General features: G+C 44.7%; 1 protein-coding gene across 1 annotated transcript in view; it reads right to left on the minus strand.

Annotated features, from left to right (window-relative positions):
• Nucleotides 1–18975, minus strand: part of SH3PXD2A (SH3 and PX domains 2A) — a 272067-nt gene that overhangs the window by 96323 nt on the left and 156769 nt on the right. The window contains exon 6 of the mRNA XM_080402560.1: nt 3782–3810. Within this exon, the coding sequence (XP_080258686.1) occupies nt 3782–3810 (29 nt within the window). The remainder of the gene's footprint in view (nt 1–3781; nt 3811–18975) is intronic.

Below are 18975 nucleotides of genomic sequence, written 5' to 3' on the forward strand. Positions count from 1 at the left end.
AAAGCAAGGGTGAAGCAGCATCTCTGCTGCTGGGTCTGAATCCACCATTAACAAGGAGAACCCTCTCAGTAATTGAGGAGCACTAAGATTCAGCGTGGAAAAGCTGTGGAGCCCACACCAACTCCCTATTGCCATCAAACACTAGGTCCCAGATTCTCGCTTCAACTTCATGACTGGGGATCTGACAACAACTTTGGCATGAAACAAGCCAAGAAAGATTCTCAGCAAGGGAAGACAGCAAGATCATCTTACTCCAGGAGTCTGAAACTTGCCCTAGCCAGCAAGGGGGTGGGGGAGGTGGGGAGGCACATCTTTGGGGAGGAACATACTCCAACTAGTTTTACAAGCCACATGAGGATTAGCAGATGTCTCAAGGGTTAATTAGTTCACCATGCACAGATGGTAGCTGGTAGAGTTTGCAGAGTGGATTAACCTAATTTGTGGTTTGTAATGTACCATGCAAATATCCATTACTAGACTTGCAGCGATTCTGCTCTTATTTTGATTTGAGAAGAGAAAACCACACAATGAATGCTTGCAGAGAAGTAATGCCTATTTTGAGTGACAGATGAGTTCTGTTCACTTGGTTAATGGGATCAACAAGTTTAGTCTGAAAAGTAATCCCTTCCCTTTTTGCTAGAGAGGGTCTTTGGAGAGACCTAGATGAGACCATTTGTTGCAAGTATACAGAATATGCCCACAGTAACCACTCCTTACAGTTGTACTGAGGTCTCTTCAGCACTGACAGATGGTCATAGAACAACAATTCAGTTGGCTGAAAATACAGAGGCAGCTTTCTGAAGCAGCTCTGCAGCATGTCAGGTAAAGCCCCACAAATCCAAGGTAACAGCACATGCAGCAGTTCAGGCCACAGCAAACGCCCATGCCTACACAGAGCCTCGGGTCTCTGAGCTGACTGCAGGTTAAAACATTTGTAATTAGATCACGTCCAAGTAAAGGACTTCATGTTTATAAAGCACTTTGCACAAAAGGAAGCCTGGCTCAGGGCTGGCATGCCAAGATGCCCCAGGTTGGTGCAAGACTCCCTTCTGTTTAGCTAAGGACACACCATGCCATTGCACTTGGTTCACAAGGTCTCAGATGTTTACAACCAGTATCAGCTGCAGTGATAAATGTTTCTGTAACTCCCATTAAACTCTGAACTTACCCAATTTCTCCCTGCTCTAAGGGGCGAGTACAGGACTAGCAGACACACACACTGGCAAGGCAGAGGTCACAGTAGAGGTGATGTTGGCCATCAGAGGCATTCCCCAAATGTTTCTGCAATCGGCCATGCCCATGTCATGCCTGCACATGCCTGAGACACAGCAGCTGTGGGATTCCTGTCAGACAGTGTGGGACAGCCATGCTCACACCCAAAAGCCTCCTCCCAGCACATCTTTGGTCAAGACAGAAAATGTGTTCACAGGTCTGATTCATTGGGAGGTGCTTGCATGTATAGGTGCCTATTTGTCTCTTGTCTAAAAATTGAGTAGTGTCTGCACTTATGGAGGAAAATACGCTACAAAGCTATTTGTTATCTTTGCAGACTCTCACAGCACACCCTGGAATTCTGTGCTTATTTACCCCATCGTTTGTTCAAGTGTCATAAAGCTGGTCTTTGTTAAGAGGCTGTAACTACCAACTCCCTTGGCATATTCCCTGACTCATTGCATACATACTCCCACAATACCCAGCTCCAAACAGAAGGAAGCATTCCTCCGCTGCTCTAAAATCAGGCAAGAGGATGGCCGAGAACAGAGTCCCTTTATGCAGCTCACTTTGGTCTGAGTGCTGCTTCACATTCTCCTTCATACCGGGTAAGCAGAGAAAAAGCATCCCTAAACCCCGCTGTTTCAAAGCCCCAGTTGTGTCAGCAGCCAAGCACCAAGAAGCAGAGAGGAGGCAACAGGAGACCCAGCAGCATGTGGAGGTGGGACAGCCAAGGGAAGAAGCCTGACCTGAGCATCTATCCCTTCAAGGGATGGATGAGCACATCAGTTGGGATGCTCAGGGAAGGAGGCCAACAAAGATTCCAGCAGGGAAGCGTCCACAAATAGCATTTCAGTTATACTGATTCAACTTAATCCCTCTTCCCCCAATGTCATGGGGCATCAGCTCCAACTTCCCCCCAGAGCCACAGGAATGGAGGAGCAGCAGTTTGCTCACACTCCCAAAGCAATTCCTCACAGCTCTTCCAAATATATTGCAGTTCCTGTGCATATCAACTGGTGCACTGAGCCCAAAGCTCTCCTGTTTTCCTAATGCTGTTCTAGGTCACTGCTAAATCAGGTCACCCCAGAGACTTCAGCAACGTTTTTCAAAAGTCTTTACATTGCCCCAAAGCCCCCAGTGCTCAGGATGTGGCACTATGCGAGGAGCTCCCACACTCAGCTCTGCCTTCTACAGTCACTTGGACCTTTATGGTCAGCCCCTCCAGAGAAAGTGCTACTGCCAATTTAATTTGCAGGCCATTGTGAACAAACTCTTCACTTGGTACTACATTTAGGAGGTCCTAGAAGCACGACCTAGACAAAAGCTTTGTAGGAGATTAGGAAGATGAAGCATGCTCTTGTTTATCGTATCAGGTCAGCACCATACTTGCCCCTTCATTACCACAACCCATCTCAGGGAAAGGGTACCAAAAGTATTATTGACCTGCAAAGGCAACAGCTATTTGATGCACAGCATTATCAGGGTCAAGCAACAGTTTCGCTTTAGAGCATCACTTAACTTATTACAGCACTGCAGCTTAAAAGCTCTCATAATTATCCAACAAATCAATCTAGGCAGTGACATTCATTGGAGTCCAGTACGTTACATCCATCTTCCCTTTACTTCCCAAAGACTAAAACACTGCAGTGTTTCTTCATCACCTTAACAAGGAAGAAGAAAAAAAAAAAATCCTCTCCGCCCCTGCACACAGGCCAGAGTTTTCCAGGAGTTGCTATTGGTCTGAAAGGCCTCTCTGGATGCCCTGAATGCAATTTGGAGCATCCAAGACTCCAAACAAAGTCAATGAGAGTTGCAGGTGCTCAATGCTGCTTGAAGAAAAAAATAAGAGAAAAAAAAGGAAAAAAAGAGAAAGCCCTGACACTTACAGCTCAGAGCAGCCAAACCCAGAGGCCCATAATTACACGTCCCTATTGAAAACACATCTGTAAAAATCACTAAGAGCTACACGGGGAAGGGAAAATTTGGATTTATATCATTTCAAATCAGGTTTTTATAGGACATTCGAATCCAGGATCTCAAAAACAAAACACTGAGCTAGAGCCTTTGAGGCAGCCCAAACCCAGACACAGGCACTGAGAACATTTTGCATCAGAAGCCTCACCAGAGCCTTTTAGAACGAGTGGGGGGGGTGGGGGGTGGGGGGTGGGAAATCAGACCAGAACAGAAAAACCTTCCCTTCCTCTCCCGCAAAGAGCCCCAACTCTCAGGCTGCATTTTGACTGTTTGCTCAGGTAAATAAAAAAATCAAAGAGAGAAATTTAATACAATTATCATCTCAGAGTGGAGAAGGAGCTGTATAAATACAGTTAGAGGAGAGCAATAATTTTAACTGCAATACTATATGGTGGGCTGCTTCTCTCCAGCGCAGAGGGAAGAAACTGATGCCTGTCTCTAGCAAGCTTCAACAATAAAAAGTTAAACTGCTATACAATTTAATGCCACACAAGATAAAGAGAAGGTTAAAAAAAAGGGAGGGATGGGGGGGGCGGCAGGGAGAAAGGACCTCTCTGTAATCGTGCAGTATATAAAAAGCCTGGTATCTTACCTGATTTTCTCTTTGAAGATCCATAGTCCCTGAAAAAAAGACAACAACAAATAGACATGGTTAGAGCTGGAAACGGTGGTGAGAAAAGTGGTGCCTCCCAAATTTCCACCCATATGCTCAAGGGCTCATCCTGTGTGCTCCCTCCGCTAAAGAGGAGGTGAGGGCTGCAAGGCATTGACAGGCAGGGTCGGGATGGATCCTGAGCAGCACCGGCTCATCAGCAGAGCAGCTGGGCTTCTGCAGCACCAGGGGCTCCGGGAGCATGTGATCGAGACAGAGCAAACCATCCACAACCGGCAAGGCAGGGGAGAAGGGTGTCATTTTTTCCCCTTTAAATTGAGCTATTAAATGCACATCTACTGAATTAACCCCTGACGTTCCCCTGGACACGAAAGGGAACATTAACTGTTTGCTGCAGGGGTGCAGCTGCTACAGGCTTATCTGGCATTGCTTGCAGCCCTTTCCTTTCAGAGCCTAATTAATTTGTGAATAACCTCCAGACCTCTCACAGTTTTGACAAGCACTTGTCTTCCACTAGGAAAAACAAACAAACAAACAATCCCCAAACTTTGTCTTTTCTTCTTTCTTCCAGGATGAGGAATGCACCCTTACTTTTCTGCAGAGATTTAAAGGGTGCTGGCACCTTTGCTCATGGCAGAACAGCTGAAAGCTCAGACAGCTGCTGCAGAAGTGGGAAGAAATTACAGAAGGGAGCAGCGAGAAGTGATGTGGGGTAAGCAGAACCAAGGACAGAAATACTTCGCTATGGCTGTGCATCCTCCCAGCGCTCTCTGGAGCCTCTCAGACCCAGCTCTGAAATTGTCTGCACAGGCAGGAGCCCGGGCAATGACAAATCGGGCAGAGGCAGCACTGCTGTGCAGGCACAGTGCCCAAGGCATAGCCACATGCTGCACCCAGCACCCTTAACGTGGGGAAAATCACCCAACGAACCCACTGCAGAGGCAGGCTGTGTTTGGAGGAATCCCACCGGAGGGGCAGGTAGCAGCCTCTAAATTTTGAGGGGGGCAGGCTGTCAGGAGTGGGGGTTTGTCCCTTGCAAGCACACTGTGTACTCCAGAGGAAACCCAGAAGGATCATCCCAAACTATTTATTTAATTTCAGGAGTATTTGGGGAATCATCTGCAGAAATGACACGTGTCTTGAGGGCAGAGGTATGTCTACCCATAAATTCTGTTTCTCCCAGCACTTTGCCTGCATCCCATGCCTTATATGTCTAGGATTTTCTTCCAGTGAGTAAATAACCACTTGGGAGTTTTTTGCACCCTCTTTGAATTTTCCAGTGTCATTTCTACTTCAATTAAATGGTTGTTTTCTCAGCCATGTCTGCGGTTATATTTGATGTGAAGATGCTACTGCTCATGAATAGCCTGCTTCTTCTACAGAAGTGATATCATATGCAAATATAATGCCTACTATATGGTGCCTGAAACAGAGATCCCTCAGAACGAGCCAGGGGAGGCACAATCCCCAAAATGTAGTCCTCTGCCCCAGCTCTGCTCCCACGCCAGCCTGGAGCTTTTTGGTTGCTGACAATACAGCTCTCTTGGCATGTGAAGTCTGTGTTTGGTCCTGCCCTGAACTGCCTCTCTTCCGACAGTGCTAAATGGTCAGGAGGTGAAACCCTGCTGAGATCCATACGTGTAATTTGCTTTAACCTAACAGCTCCATTGCGCACATGCTTGATGCTCACTTCAATCCCTCCTGCCTGTCCCGGCTTTCTGAAATGAAGCTCCTGGACCTTCTCAGTACTACAGCTTGGAGCTGGGTTTGGCTGGGATTTCCCTCTGCAGCGTGTTGCGTCCCCACCTCCCTCTGTGTTGTGCAAAAAGGCTGCCCCCAGCTCTTGCAAATGTTAGCGCCCCCAGGGACCTGGGAGGAGAGTGTAGCTAGGTGTAATCCACAGAAGAGAAACACAACCATCCTCCCAGCCTTTGCCAGAGGGCCCTCAGCACACATTTCCAGGGCAATCTCCTACCAGCCAGCCACGCTGAGGACACCCCACAAACATCCTATGAGAGGCTGTAGGTGAACCGAGCATGCACAAAGGGTGAAGAAAAGTGGCATTAAACAGAGGCGAAAGAGCCTTCAGCCTGACTGAAGCTGCAAAAGAAAATGCAACTCCTTTTTGCCACTTCAAAGAAAATCACCCAATTTACATGATTAGAAATGGGGTATTGATGGACTGGTATGGTTAATAAGCAATCAAAACCAGATAGAGATGTTGCTGAATATCTTTCCCTACCAAATCAGGCCAGAGCTGGTACCCAGGTTTGGAAAGTACAGTAGATGATTTGTCTGTGCTCTCAATGTGCAACGGTGGCAAATGCCACAAAAGGCTCAAAATTCAAACCTCCATCCTGTGCTCTCCCACATCTCTCAGCACAATCTCTAGCTGCTTTTACAGCTTATGTGAGTGACTGCAGGAAGGTTTTAAATGAGGCTTGTTCTTTTAATTCTGAAGCATGACTCAGCCATGCAATTTAAAGAAGGTAGAAATTGAAAAAGAAGCAAAATTTTGAAACTGTTTTTTTCTTTCTACATGCAGATCATGGGATTATGAGATATCACTCCATAAATAACTTTTTCACTTTCCCCCCCCACCCCCCCACCCCCCGTTCAGTCTCTTTCATCTGCCTGGCATTTCTTCTACAGCAAAAGCACATCGTTTATGGAAGTGTACTTGCCCTTAAGTTCCGTCATGCAAGCCCTACAGCGGGCAGACATGTCCCACATCACACCACTAATGCAAGCACAGAGCACTGTCCTCGATACGATGTGGCAAGCCACATTTCTGGTCAATGACAAACATGGTGCCAACAGGGGCAGTAGCTGTTCATGTGGGCCAGAAGCTCTAGTTCAGCAAACCCCATCACTGCTTCTCTCATGGCTTGTGTATTGTGAAAACAAACATTTAGGTTAGTTTGAAGATGGAAAAAGCCCCTTGCTGTCACTGCAAAGTGCACAGCTGAGCAGTTTAGGGTCAGCTATAAGAAGATGAAGAAGCAAGTAGCTCTCAGTGCTGTCCCTTTGAGATCAGGATGGTAACTAGCATCATCAGAGGATCCAGAGTGTGTTCAGACACTTGAAGGCAATTGAACCTACAACTTCTGATCTTAGTTTCTAGACTTAAAGCATGAGATCTTTTTACAGAAGAAATTAAATGATCATTACAAAATATTTATTTGAATTACCACCACCCCCCAACTAATGAGGCTCACAAAAAAAAAAAAAAAACACAACCCACTAACAATCAACCTATTGGGCAAGTTTTCATCTTTTTGTTCTTTCTGTATTCTTTCTGTAAGCTTTAAAGTCAAGTTTCATCAGGTTCTGATTTTGGAGTTCCTGAAGTCCATGTACTGCATGTCTCCCCATCTTGTCACTTTTTTGCACACCCACATTTAGTTCCTAAAATCAGGACAAAGCAGTATCAAATAAAGTGGAGCTAGAAATGAAATCCTCATCTCCCTAGTGAATCTCTGAAAACAGAACTTGGGAAAAAAAATCACTGTTGAAAAGCAAAGAAAGTATAGCAAATAATCTCTCTGGCTGTGTAAAGTGTTGTTTGTATACATACTCTTTGTACACATACTCTTTTCTGCTAATGAAGAAAGCCTGTGCTGCTGCTTTGCAATAGCAGCAGCAAGGAACCCTGCCTGACTCCATGTTTATTTTTTATGTCCTATTATTCTGTATGGAATTCATTGATGCCTTTTCCCTCTCCCACCTGGGGAGGTGAATCTATAAGGTGAATACCTATCAGCTTCACTATTTTCATAGGAGCATTAATGTGAGGATGAAGCACTGGATTATGTCTCCAAAACAATAAAGTGCATTATTTAATGATTTCTCGTAACTGTAACAACTTCCAAGTGAGAACTCTGATCTCTCCTGCAACACAGACTGTGCCTGGGGCACTGCTAGCCCTTACCTCAGACAAAAACCTGGCCTTGCAGAAGAAAAACCCTTCCAAGGAAAGGTACAATGAATGTCACATCCGCAGCTACACAGGGAAGCTCACTTTCTCTTCAGCTCTTGCTCTTTTGATCTTTTTAACTTTATATACACACAGACATACTTCCATTCTTCTTCCATTTCTGTACAAGAACAGATACCACCATCCTAATTTCCCTTCCAGCCATAGCTACAAGAATAGCAGTGAAACCAGTGAGTGGAACTAAAAATAGCTCTGGCAGGTCCCTTCTTCATTAGTCAGGATCACTCCACACTGAACAAACACCTTTCACAAAAATTGCACATTTCTAGCCTTCTTTGTATCGGAATATAGCAATATTGTCTAAAGTCTTCCTGTGGGGCACCACCTTTAGCTGACACTGAACCTCATTACTGGCAAGGAAAGTATTTCCTGCTGCTAATGATATTAAAATATTGCTGGTGCCAAGCACGTCACACAAGCTGGACACACTTTTTAATGACAAAGGAGAAAGAGTCTGGATCTCCTTTCTCGTCAGCATTACACCAGGATAACATTAGTCATTTGAAATCTAGCAATGAATGTGAAACGAAGACCATAATCATTGCTGCAGAGCTGATACAGGCAGCCAGGAAATTTGTGAAAGGTGAAAATATTTTATAACATTGAATTTACATCACCTGCAATCTAATTTAATTATGAAGGTTATATTAACAATGCTATGAAAAAGTTTTATGGCACGTCCTTTTTTAGGGACTGACTTTGCTGCTGTATTCAGTGACAGTTAATAAACATTGATGTGTGAGTGTGCGTGTGCTTTCATCTACCTAAATACATACATATATACACAAAAAAGCAGCGGCACAACTGGGAAGTCATTTAACAAATGAGGATTATCCTGATACTTGTTCAATAAAGCCTAAGAAATGTTCCAAGTGGAGGAGAAGACTGGAGGTGACTAGGTGCACCTGCAATGGACTGTGTCGTTCTCTTTAGCCATACTTCTCATTCAGTTTGATTTGCATCTGGCCCAAAGGGTTTCTCCTGCATCTTCCATGAAGATCCAGCAATTCAGCAGAAGCCTCCTGCAGGAACCAAGGAGAGTTTGCAGAGTAATGTGGCATCAACAGAGGGGCTGCAAGGCTGCGACTTGGCTTCTGCACAGCTCCCCCTCAAAAGTGATCCATTCAGTTGCAGGACCTCATCCCTGTGGCACCCACGATGCAAAGGCTCTTCTAAAAGCTTCTCCCCTTTGCCGTGGGACAGCAAACCCAGCAAGCTCACTCTGTGGGACTTCTCCTTTCTCAGATAAGTCACCTTTTAGCCCAGGGCCTCTGCCTGATGGCAAAGCAAGGCTCAGCTTCAACTCATTTAGCAAAGATCTCAGACAACCGTGAGCTTCAACCATGAGAGAAAACAGTGCCTGCCAAGCATGAGGAGCTGTCAGAGGAGGAACACGGCCAGGGAGCTGCACAGCAGACATTTCATTAGATGAGACAGAAGCTAAAGGGAAAGTAAATCATCTTTCTGTCTGTTTCTCAGTGTTTGCTGTCCAAAGGAGATGAGACAGTGACAAACTCTGAGTAATGGAGGTTAATCTGTATCCTCTAGAGTATCTTAATACATAAATTAAAATTGTTTAGTATTTGTTGGCTTTTGCTAATTCATGTTTAAATACATTGTAGGCGTTTATGTTCCCATGCTCCTTAATTCCTAAAAGTCCTACTGGTGTGGGCAGGCTGCGGCAGAGATGTATGACATTTCAAACAAACAAATCAGATTATCATTTAATCACCAATGATTTGCCAGGCAGACTAAAAGAACAGAAATGTTTTAACAAGAAAGTCCACTCTCTGCTTCCCAACACTCATACTTTTTGCAGTCAGTAACGAAGACCACTTTTTCACAAACTATTTTTGTTAGTGCTGCTATCAGATGCTGTGACCATGTTTTTAAAGTAAACCATACAGGAATACTTTGCTACTGCTCTTTACGCATGCAAAAACCTGAGCCTCGAGAATATATTTGCATCTTGAAACTCTCCTAACTGATTCTCCACAACACCAGACTGACATTTTCTATTTGAGACAAGGCACAACCTCAAGTGTGACTGAGAACTGTCACTAGGTGCCTGCCTGTCATCAAGGCCTATGGCTGGAGGAGCACCCAAACACCTGACTATATAATACTATACAAACACAAGCTATACGGAGAGTGCAGGGTTAAAATTCACATTCATGGTAGCCAAAGTGCAAAAGCTTAACCATATGCATGAAAGTATCTCCATTCCCATTGAGCTCCAAGACTCACATAATTAAGCACGTAATTAAACAAAATTAACTCTATATGTTATGCACCAGGAACTCAAACACATGGATGCATCAGCTATATGTTTTCCTCTTCCAGCACTCCATCTTCTGAAATCACAGAAGCACAGCTGATCTCTTCCCTGAGCCAAATAAACGGGTGAAGCTTTTTTCTTTTTCTTTTTTTTTTCTTTTTTTTTTTTTTTAGAAAATATTCTGCTCATTTCCTGATATAAATTGTTGCATTGTGGAACCCCCTCGAACATGAATCTGTCCTTTCTGAGCAGAGGTCAAGCTTTCCAGCCCTGTCAGAAAGGGCCCCATTGTGGCGGCCCCGAGACTCCAGAATCCTTGCTGCAAGCAAAAGGGACTTGAGGGGCAAGAAGAAAGTCTGGCAACCTGACTTCAAACCCAGGCATTTCTTGCTGCCTGGAAGCGGTCTCTGCTTGCTGCAAAGAAGGGTAAGCCACTGTTGTGCGACCAGGGCCTTAAGAGAAAAGAGGGAATTTTGCTTTCCTGCCACCTTCCTGTTGTCTTCACAGCATTGCTGTAATGCTGGCACAGAACAAACGGCCCGGCTTTATATACTGTATACTCCTGGTTACGCTGCAGTGATTTTCTCTGCAACATATAACAATGGTGGACCAGTTTGGCCCACCAGGACCCAGCTGGAGGTCCTGATTTAGTGCTGACTTCTGACAGCTCCCTTGAACCCAACCAAGTAAAAGTCAACCCGAGTTCTCCCTGAGAAACTCCAAGCACAACACTGGAAACTCATCTGTAAGTGCAGAAGAGATCTTCCCTATACCAGTAGCCTTAGCTTGCACAGAAAAGCCAAGGTTGGAAGGAGATGGACACTGCCTCCTCTCCAGCAATGCTCCTTGCACCTGAATCCATGGATTTGGATCATGAAGGGGAGGTGCAGGACGAGGAAAACCAGTGTCCTCTGCTCTGCATTCAGAGGATCGAGGAGACCTGCCTTGCACAGCACAACTTGAGCTCTGCCACCAAGTCCAAGATGCAGGGGATGCAGACAGCTCCAAGATAAACGACATCCCCATGGATCAGCTCAGCCTCAACCAGACCCACAGTGTTTGGGGGCAGCTGTCACCACTTCTTTTTTTGTGGAGAAAAGGTGTAGAAGAATGAGAAATGGGTTTGAGGCATCACGCCCCTTCCCTAAATACCTGGGGAATGTCACGGATTTCTGTCCCAAGATTCCTCAGCGGTGAAGTTGATCACTTGGCTCCAGAGTGCAACTTCAGTATTTGGCTCGGGCTGAAGAAATGCAGAATTAGCCTCTTGAATTTTTCACAATTATACTTTTTTATGATGAAGTTATCCTTCTGTAGGAAGACAGGGCTTTGGAATTGCACATTCAGCGTTTCACCAGGCTGTAAGATATGGGGCAGGGCGATCTGACAGTGAAGCCCGGCCTCTCCGGCACCAGGGAGAGATGGCTTGGCACAGCCTGGAACTGCAGGACACTGGGGCAATGAGCTAATGCCATGTGATTCTCTACTGCAAGGCTCCAGCAGCCTTGAAAGAGACAACACAAATGTTTATAGCAAGCTTTTTCCTGGAAAGAAGTATAAAAACAAGATCTTGCCTAAGAGTCACTTCCTCATCTGTTTTTGTTTTACCCTGTTTATTCCTTCAGATGACAAATTTCTCCACAGGACAGAAAAATGTATTTACCTTAGCAAGAACTCTGGGTGGAGGTGCTCTGCACCTCCTCTAAACCGACCTTGCTCACCCCTTGCGGGGAGGCCAGATTTATCTCTCTCTTACAATGGCCAAGCACGTGCCACTTATTATAGCCTTTATAGCATAAATGCTGAGTGATAAAAACAAGGTAATAAAAATTAATCATTCTCATGTGCAGCTTTTCCAGTTGTGTTCTTCACTTTGGGATTTTATTACACATATCTACGTGCAGATACATTTTAAAGATGCATCTAATCATAGTTACAAATCAAGTACTGATTAACTCAAGTATCAGAATCGTAAATTCAAGTGTACCTTGTACACTAGTCGGGCTAATGAGCTTGCGTATGTATCGTACAGATCAAGAGCGTAAGAAGGCAGCACAGACTTTGAATCTTCTTTTTTTTTTGATCCCTTCCTAATTTGAGCGTGGGCCCCTCCAGTTCTAGTTTCCATAGTAGATCTGGGTCCATCCTCTGACTGGCAACCACATGGTCCATCTGGGTTTCCAAACTGCAGCCCAACTGGTGGTTATAAGAAAAGACAGAGCCCCTTTGCTGCCCCTCTCCAGGGACACCTTCCTTCTGCTGTTTCAGACTAACTTTGCCCAGAACTACATGTATGATGCATGGCTACTGTCTCCTCCATCCCATGGTGTCACTGCCCCCCTACAGATAAACTCCCCAAAAGGAGACATCACCCACTACCTGCCAAGTTGTGCCTGCTCATGGGAGGCAGGATACCATCCCTCCACCAGAGCCTGCATGGAGACCAGCAGCATCACCCCAAAACTCTCATCCCAGAGAGTCCTTTGAAAAAGATAGAGGGAAGGAAGAGGAGAAAACCTGCAAGTTAAGAGATTTCCAAGCCTCAACCCCAGGTCCAGACATAGTTTGTCCAAAAAGGCTTTTGTCACTGAATTACTTCTCCAGGAAGAATAGCTGGAGCACAGCAGTTTGAATTAAACTAAGAGAAGAGCTTCTGCATGTAACACAGCTGAATTATGGTACTCACTGGTGTTAGACATTGTAATCACCAGAACTAGGCATGGGTTCAAAAAGCAATGAGATAAATTCATGAAGCAAGGATAAATGGTGACTATTGTACTCCATGCTCTGGATGCTTTGACCCAAAAAGTCCCGTAATGGCTGAGTGCCAGAAGCAGGGAGGATACACGAGGGAAGCTCACTCTTTATTTGCTTTGTTTCTTGTACTGACTGGAAGCCACTGTTGGAGACAGGAGGCCAGATGGGCCTCGGTTTCACCTAATTGTGGCCTTATAATATATTCTCCTGTAAAAGATCAGACTGGATTAGGATAAATTACATCCAAATCACACTGCATTACTCAGCACATTAAGTTGTCCTTAATCACATACTTTGATGGTCTAGATTCCTGCTTAGATTTACCTCCTGTGCATATTTCTGTGCCTCTTCTGTTGAAACCACTGCTGAATTCCAACTATACATAACCAAGCTCTAATGAAAAGCCAATAAGGCTCTTTGATCAAGCTTTAATAGGACTAATCATGGGGACATACTCTGCTGTGGCAAAATGGTTTCCTCATCCTGTCTCTTTCAGAAATGTTTTGTGAGCCTTTAAAAGCAATTTAGCCCTGATTTATGTTAGCCAAGTGATTTCTGTTGCACATGTGAGTTACAAGAAAAGGGCTCTCATCTCAATTTGCTACACTGTTCAGGAAATCGGTTATAAATGCTGCAGTGCCTTCAGTGTCTCTGACTTCAATGCAGCAGAAACTAGCAATTTGAGTAAATATTTCATCATTCCCAATTCCCCCATCCACTGCATGCAGTACTTGACAAGAGACAAGCCACAGGATATTTTTCTTTTGGTAAAGGGTACCAAGCTTCCCCTGTCTAAGCTGTTTACCTAAGCTGTTTCCAAAAGACATTCAAGGAAAGAAACATGCAATTCTTTAATAGAGAGCATATGAAACATGCTGATGACTATCTAATAAAATTGAGCACACATTCAATAGGAGTGAGTCACCTCATCACAAGTTCAGAGATGAGGGATGTAGAAATGGTGACTAAGCAAGCTCATGTACTAAGCCAGGGGTGCAACAGCAACCCAAAAGTTTTGATGGCCTGGGCTGACCTGTCAGTGACACCCAAGCAGCCCTGGGCATGGTTAGAGCAGGTCTCTTCCCACCAAGGGACAGATGCCAGTAGAAGGACCGAAGCCATTGCGAAGTGCCGATGGCCAGGAGGTGTATTGCCAGTGGTGGAAAGCACTACAGCCACTGCTGCTGCTTTGCTTGTGGTGCTGCTGAGCAAAGAAACACCCCAAAATCCATGAATCCCTGAAATGAAGGATCTCAAACAGCACATCGACACTTCTCCCACATTTCTATAAGCCAGAGAGAATAATGACAGTAACTGCTAGGGAAATAAGGAACTATTTTCTGTGAAGTTTCTTCTACTGTCCAGTTTCAATGTCCCACACCAGTTTGTGGCCATTGCTCTTGTTTGTACTGTTTGCCACTACCAGCAAGAGTTTAATTCCAACATCCTTGTAACTCCCCTTCAAGAAGCTGTAGATCACCTCTTTACTTCAGCTTTACCAAACAAGTATCAGAAACACAACAAAAATATCCAGCTATTTTTTCTCCCATTTCTTCTCGCTCCTCATCTTGGGGCAGAGGGACCTGAGAAAGGAGCAGTGGCCCACATGACAGTGGTCTGGGCTGCCTTCCTCCTCTCTCCCCTCCTGCTTGCAGGAAAGCCCTCAGCACAAGCAATCCCCCTTGACCCACACACCCTCATGGGCCACATCCCACCTGTGAGCACGGTTCCCCATGCTGAATCAGCAGGGGCTGGTGACACTGAACTCTGGGGAGCCCCACAGGAACAGGACCCTGGAGGAAGCCCACTGGGAAGGCAAAGCAGAAGAGCCTCCTGTCCACCCTTCCCCTTTTGACTACCCAAGCCGCAAGGATTTCCACTCACTGCCCCTCCCTCAAATGCTCTTCTTTGCCCCATACCAACCTCAAAACCACCCCATGGTGGGTGCCAGGTCTCGGCATTGCTCCCCAGGATCCCCTGCAGCCCGTCCCAGTGCATGGCATAAGCACTGGCACCAGCCCGCACGCTGGAGGTTTGCACAGGGAATTCCCAGGCTGCCACTGGCATTTTTGACATTTTAAAGGCTCTAAATTAGCAATGTACGAAATGAGTTACAGGCATTTCCAGACATGGTCTGGGCCCTGCTAGATCTCCAAGCTCCCAGTATAAAGGAGAACGTGCCAGATGCTTGGTATTATACAAGTTTGCATTCTGTTCTGGTGCAGTTCTTATGGTGTCTAGCACTTCTGCGTACCCATCTGGCTTTTTAGCAACATGCTCCTTGCACCACTCTGTCTTGTGCTCCTGCTACGTGTCCAAGGGCAGCAGGACCTGAAAGATTAAGACCACAGTGTGCATAGACAGCAGATGGCTATTGCATCTGTACTTACTTTGCACTGCTAAATACCCTATTGCCCTAGCTAGTTTTACATCCCCTTTTAGTGGCAGATCTGTCTCCCGATCTTTTAAAATCATCTGTTGTACATATGGCCCTAAGAATGGTAAATATTTGTTCCAGGAGAGGCAAAAACTTACGATGCACATGGGAAGACAACATCAAGCCCACAGTATGAACTCCAACTTCATCTGGTGACTGTAGTCTTTCCTTTCCTTATTACATTTCCTTCAGTTAGAACAGCAAGATTGAAACAGCCGTTTCCCAAATCTGCCTCAGCAGCATGTCCTCAGTTAACTGTCTTGCAACATCAAATGTATTTCCAGCATACTAAAAAGTAATGTAGTTCTCTATAAGACACCAATTTTATGTACCTTGGAATTGTTTCTGCCTGTTTCTACAAAGCGGCACATGGAAAGATCTTTCAAGTCATCGGGTTCTTTACTAGTCAGAGACATAAATCACAGCATGTAGGATCTACTGCGAGTTCATGAACTCTAGGAAATTTTTCTAATCACTGTTCTTTGAACCAAGCTTTTTCAGAAACTGTAAAACTCCAAAACATATCTAGTAAATTTTGCTGGATTGGCAACTACTAAAAGCAGACTTGTCTTCCCTGATTACCTACCAGCATCAGGCCATCTTAAAGCATCCTCTCTGATTCTAACACTAAAACATAAAAGAAAAAAGAAGTCTTGAACTTGTCTTGCCCAATATAACTGCTGGGATTCATTAAATGATTCCAAATTATCATTGACAGGGACCAATTAAGCCAGAAATATAGAGACAACTTCCCAAAGATAAAACCTTTCAAACCCCAGGTTTACTTTTCAAGGTAATGACCGTGATCCCTTTCAAATACCCAACTCTGATAACTGGTCCCACTCTTCTCTGCTCCCCAAAAGGTTAAAGAGCTAAATTACGTGGCTTTTGCTAAGAAGCATCACAAAGTTTCCTGAGTACTCCACACTTGGAAGTATCAGACTCACTGCACAAGGATTTATTGCACCCCATGAGTGAATGGTGATGCTATTTTTTGTACTGTGGGTATGGAATAGCAATATTTTAAAAAAGCTCTATACTTCAAGATGGTGTAAAGGGATTGTTTCTGTATCAGTACTCTGTTCATTTGGGGAAGGAAACAAAGAAAACAGCACAGCTACTTCAGCCTGGACCAGTATAAGATTTCTGAGTCTAGAGATGACAGAGATAGCCTAAGTTTAATAGACACATACTCAAAACTATCAAAACTTCTAGTAAATCTTGCTTGGTTGGTATCTGATCACACACTTACAGATTATAATACTGAACTCACTTTGCGGAGGCAGAAGATGGTTTTGCTAGTACATGTACGGATCCATGCTAATACTTCCTTTTGAGCCTTCCTCAATTAAAAGGACAAATCAAAAAAATAACGTTGACCTCAAATATATGCATGTATACTTGCTCCAAAACACCTCAAATAATGCCAGCTGACTTTCTAAGGTGACCAGCATTAATAATTAAATGAATCTGGAAAATATAAAAAAAATACAATTTTTATAGGCATTTAAAACATATGCAGATTGTAGGCACCAAGGCACAGAAGTGCCATCACATGCCATGAAACAGTGCAATGACTGAATAGAGCAAAAACTTTGCAGTCCAGTTCAGATACAAAATTTGGATGTTTTTCAGACCTACTTATACAGAAAAGAGTAAATTTCTGCTTGTTCCTTTTATGTAACTCCTGTCCAATTCTCAACCCAGACATTAACTTTTAATTCACCTCATACATCTCCAAAGGGTGTGTGGGTGTGGTATTTCCACTATCTTTTTCTGTGTTCTAGGTTCAAAAAAGTGAAGAGGCATAATGAATTAATTTAATTATTTCCATCCATTCAACTGGTTATAGAAGAAGACCTTTTAATTCAGCTAAAAGAAATCACTTGTTACTTCAAAACGAACACAGATTCAGGGGCATTTCTGCAATATGAAGTATCTCTATGTTTTCAAAGCTAAACAGTCACTGGCAGCTTATTACTGCTGTAACTGCTCACGTTATCTGATACAAAGATATCATATGTGGGCGAAGGGAAAATGTCATCGATTGTCAGGAATGATGCCCCCTCCCTTTCAGGGTGTTGATCTCACTTCCTCAGTAATTCAGAAACTCAGAACATGAATGAGGTTCTGTAAATGTCGTGCCCTGCAATCAGCTTTTGTGCACTGTTTTCTCCCTTTGTTACCTGAAATGCCAGAAGCTGGACAATAAGAAACAACACTTTCAGCAGGAACATTGCCTTTCCTATCAGAGCCGTGCCGTGCTGTGCCTGGCGGTGAGCTCCTCCTCATGGAACTGCCCCTACAACAGGATCCGCACATCCCTGAATTCCTGGTCTGTGTATCCTGAAGTCCACACTGGTGCCCCACCAAGCAGGTACACTGGATGTTATACTATACCACAATCATGCTGCATAAAAACAACTGTAAATGTGAAATGCAAAGGTCTGCATTGCTCTTCGCTCCCAGTACTGAGTCTGAATTCAGTGCTATTTTGAATAATCCCTCATCACTGTAAAATACTGCAAGATTCAAAACTAGGATCTGGGCACACCAGTTACGAGATGCAGCAGTAGGGATTATGAAGCAGAGCACGAAATGGAGTGTCCTGCTGCCAATAACCTACTTATTAATGATTCCTTCCCCAGTCATCCTCTGGGACTGAAGCTAATTCCAGGAACCTTCTGCTTTGCCTCTGTTCTCTCTCCAGCATCTCTACCCACCCATCCTTGCCTTACCGTACCTGGCCTCGACCTGTTCTCTCTGTGGCTGGTTGCCTCCCTCCCCTTCCTGTAACACACTCCTCACCGTAACGGAATCACACTGATCACTACAGGGATATCCTGGGCCCGGCACAAAACCCAGCTCTGACCTACCTAGCAATCGTGTGCAACACCAGAAACTCAGCTCTCTGTCTTACCCAGCCGGAACAAAAACCCGTCAAGCCCTGCTGTGCATCCCATCCATTAGCAGTGCCTGGGGAGCGGTGTAGAAACCTACCTCATGATTAGATAAAAGCTTTTCCTTCTAAATCACTGTCCAGAAGAAACCAAAGGTCTGGAACAGTGAACTCCACACACATTAGAGGCCAAGCACATCCCCTATGCTGGTTATTTATGTGTCTTTGTTTTATGCTAAGCATGCAAGGTTCTGTGGTAGGGAGTATGTTGCTTCATTTATTTACTGTGATAACGATACCATGACCCTTTTCTTAGTAAAGACACAGAAAAGGGAAACATGCTCCAGTTTCACCCAAGAAGAAACGGTTTTTAAACAACATTGTGAAAATCTCAGAGCCCTATGTGTACCAAAACAAATCTGGGATGGTGATGAGAAGGAAGGTCAGAGATTTTTGGCTACCTCTCTGCCCTCACTTCCCTGGAGCCTGCAGGGCACCTCATGCCCAGTAGGTCCCAGAACTGCTCTAACCAGCACAGGAACAGTCCAAAATGCAAACATGATACCCTGTCCTGATCCCTCCTTCACCTGCCTGGAGAGTCTTCAAAGGAAGAGGAAGCCCTGAAAACAGCCAACCTCCCGAGGCACAGCCATACACAGAGATGGGCTGCACCGCGGGCATGCCCTGGGGCGGTGCTCACTGCCAGCTCCAAAGAAGAGTCCATCTCCCAAACAGAACTTGTGAAAAATAACAGCAACAACGACGAGAGCTGCAAATATGTCTCCAGGTGCAGTTTTGCTCAATG

Source organism: Falco punctatus (assembly GCF_963210335.1).
Source record: "Falco punctatus genome assembly, chromosome: 9".
Classification (NCBI taxonomy): Eukaryota; Metazoa; Chordata; class Aves; order Falconiformes; family Falconidae; genus Falco; species Falco punctatus.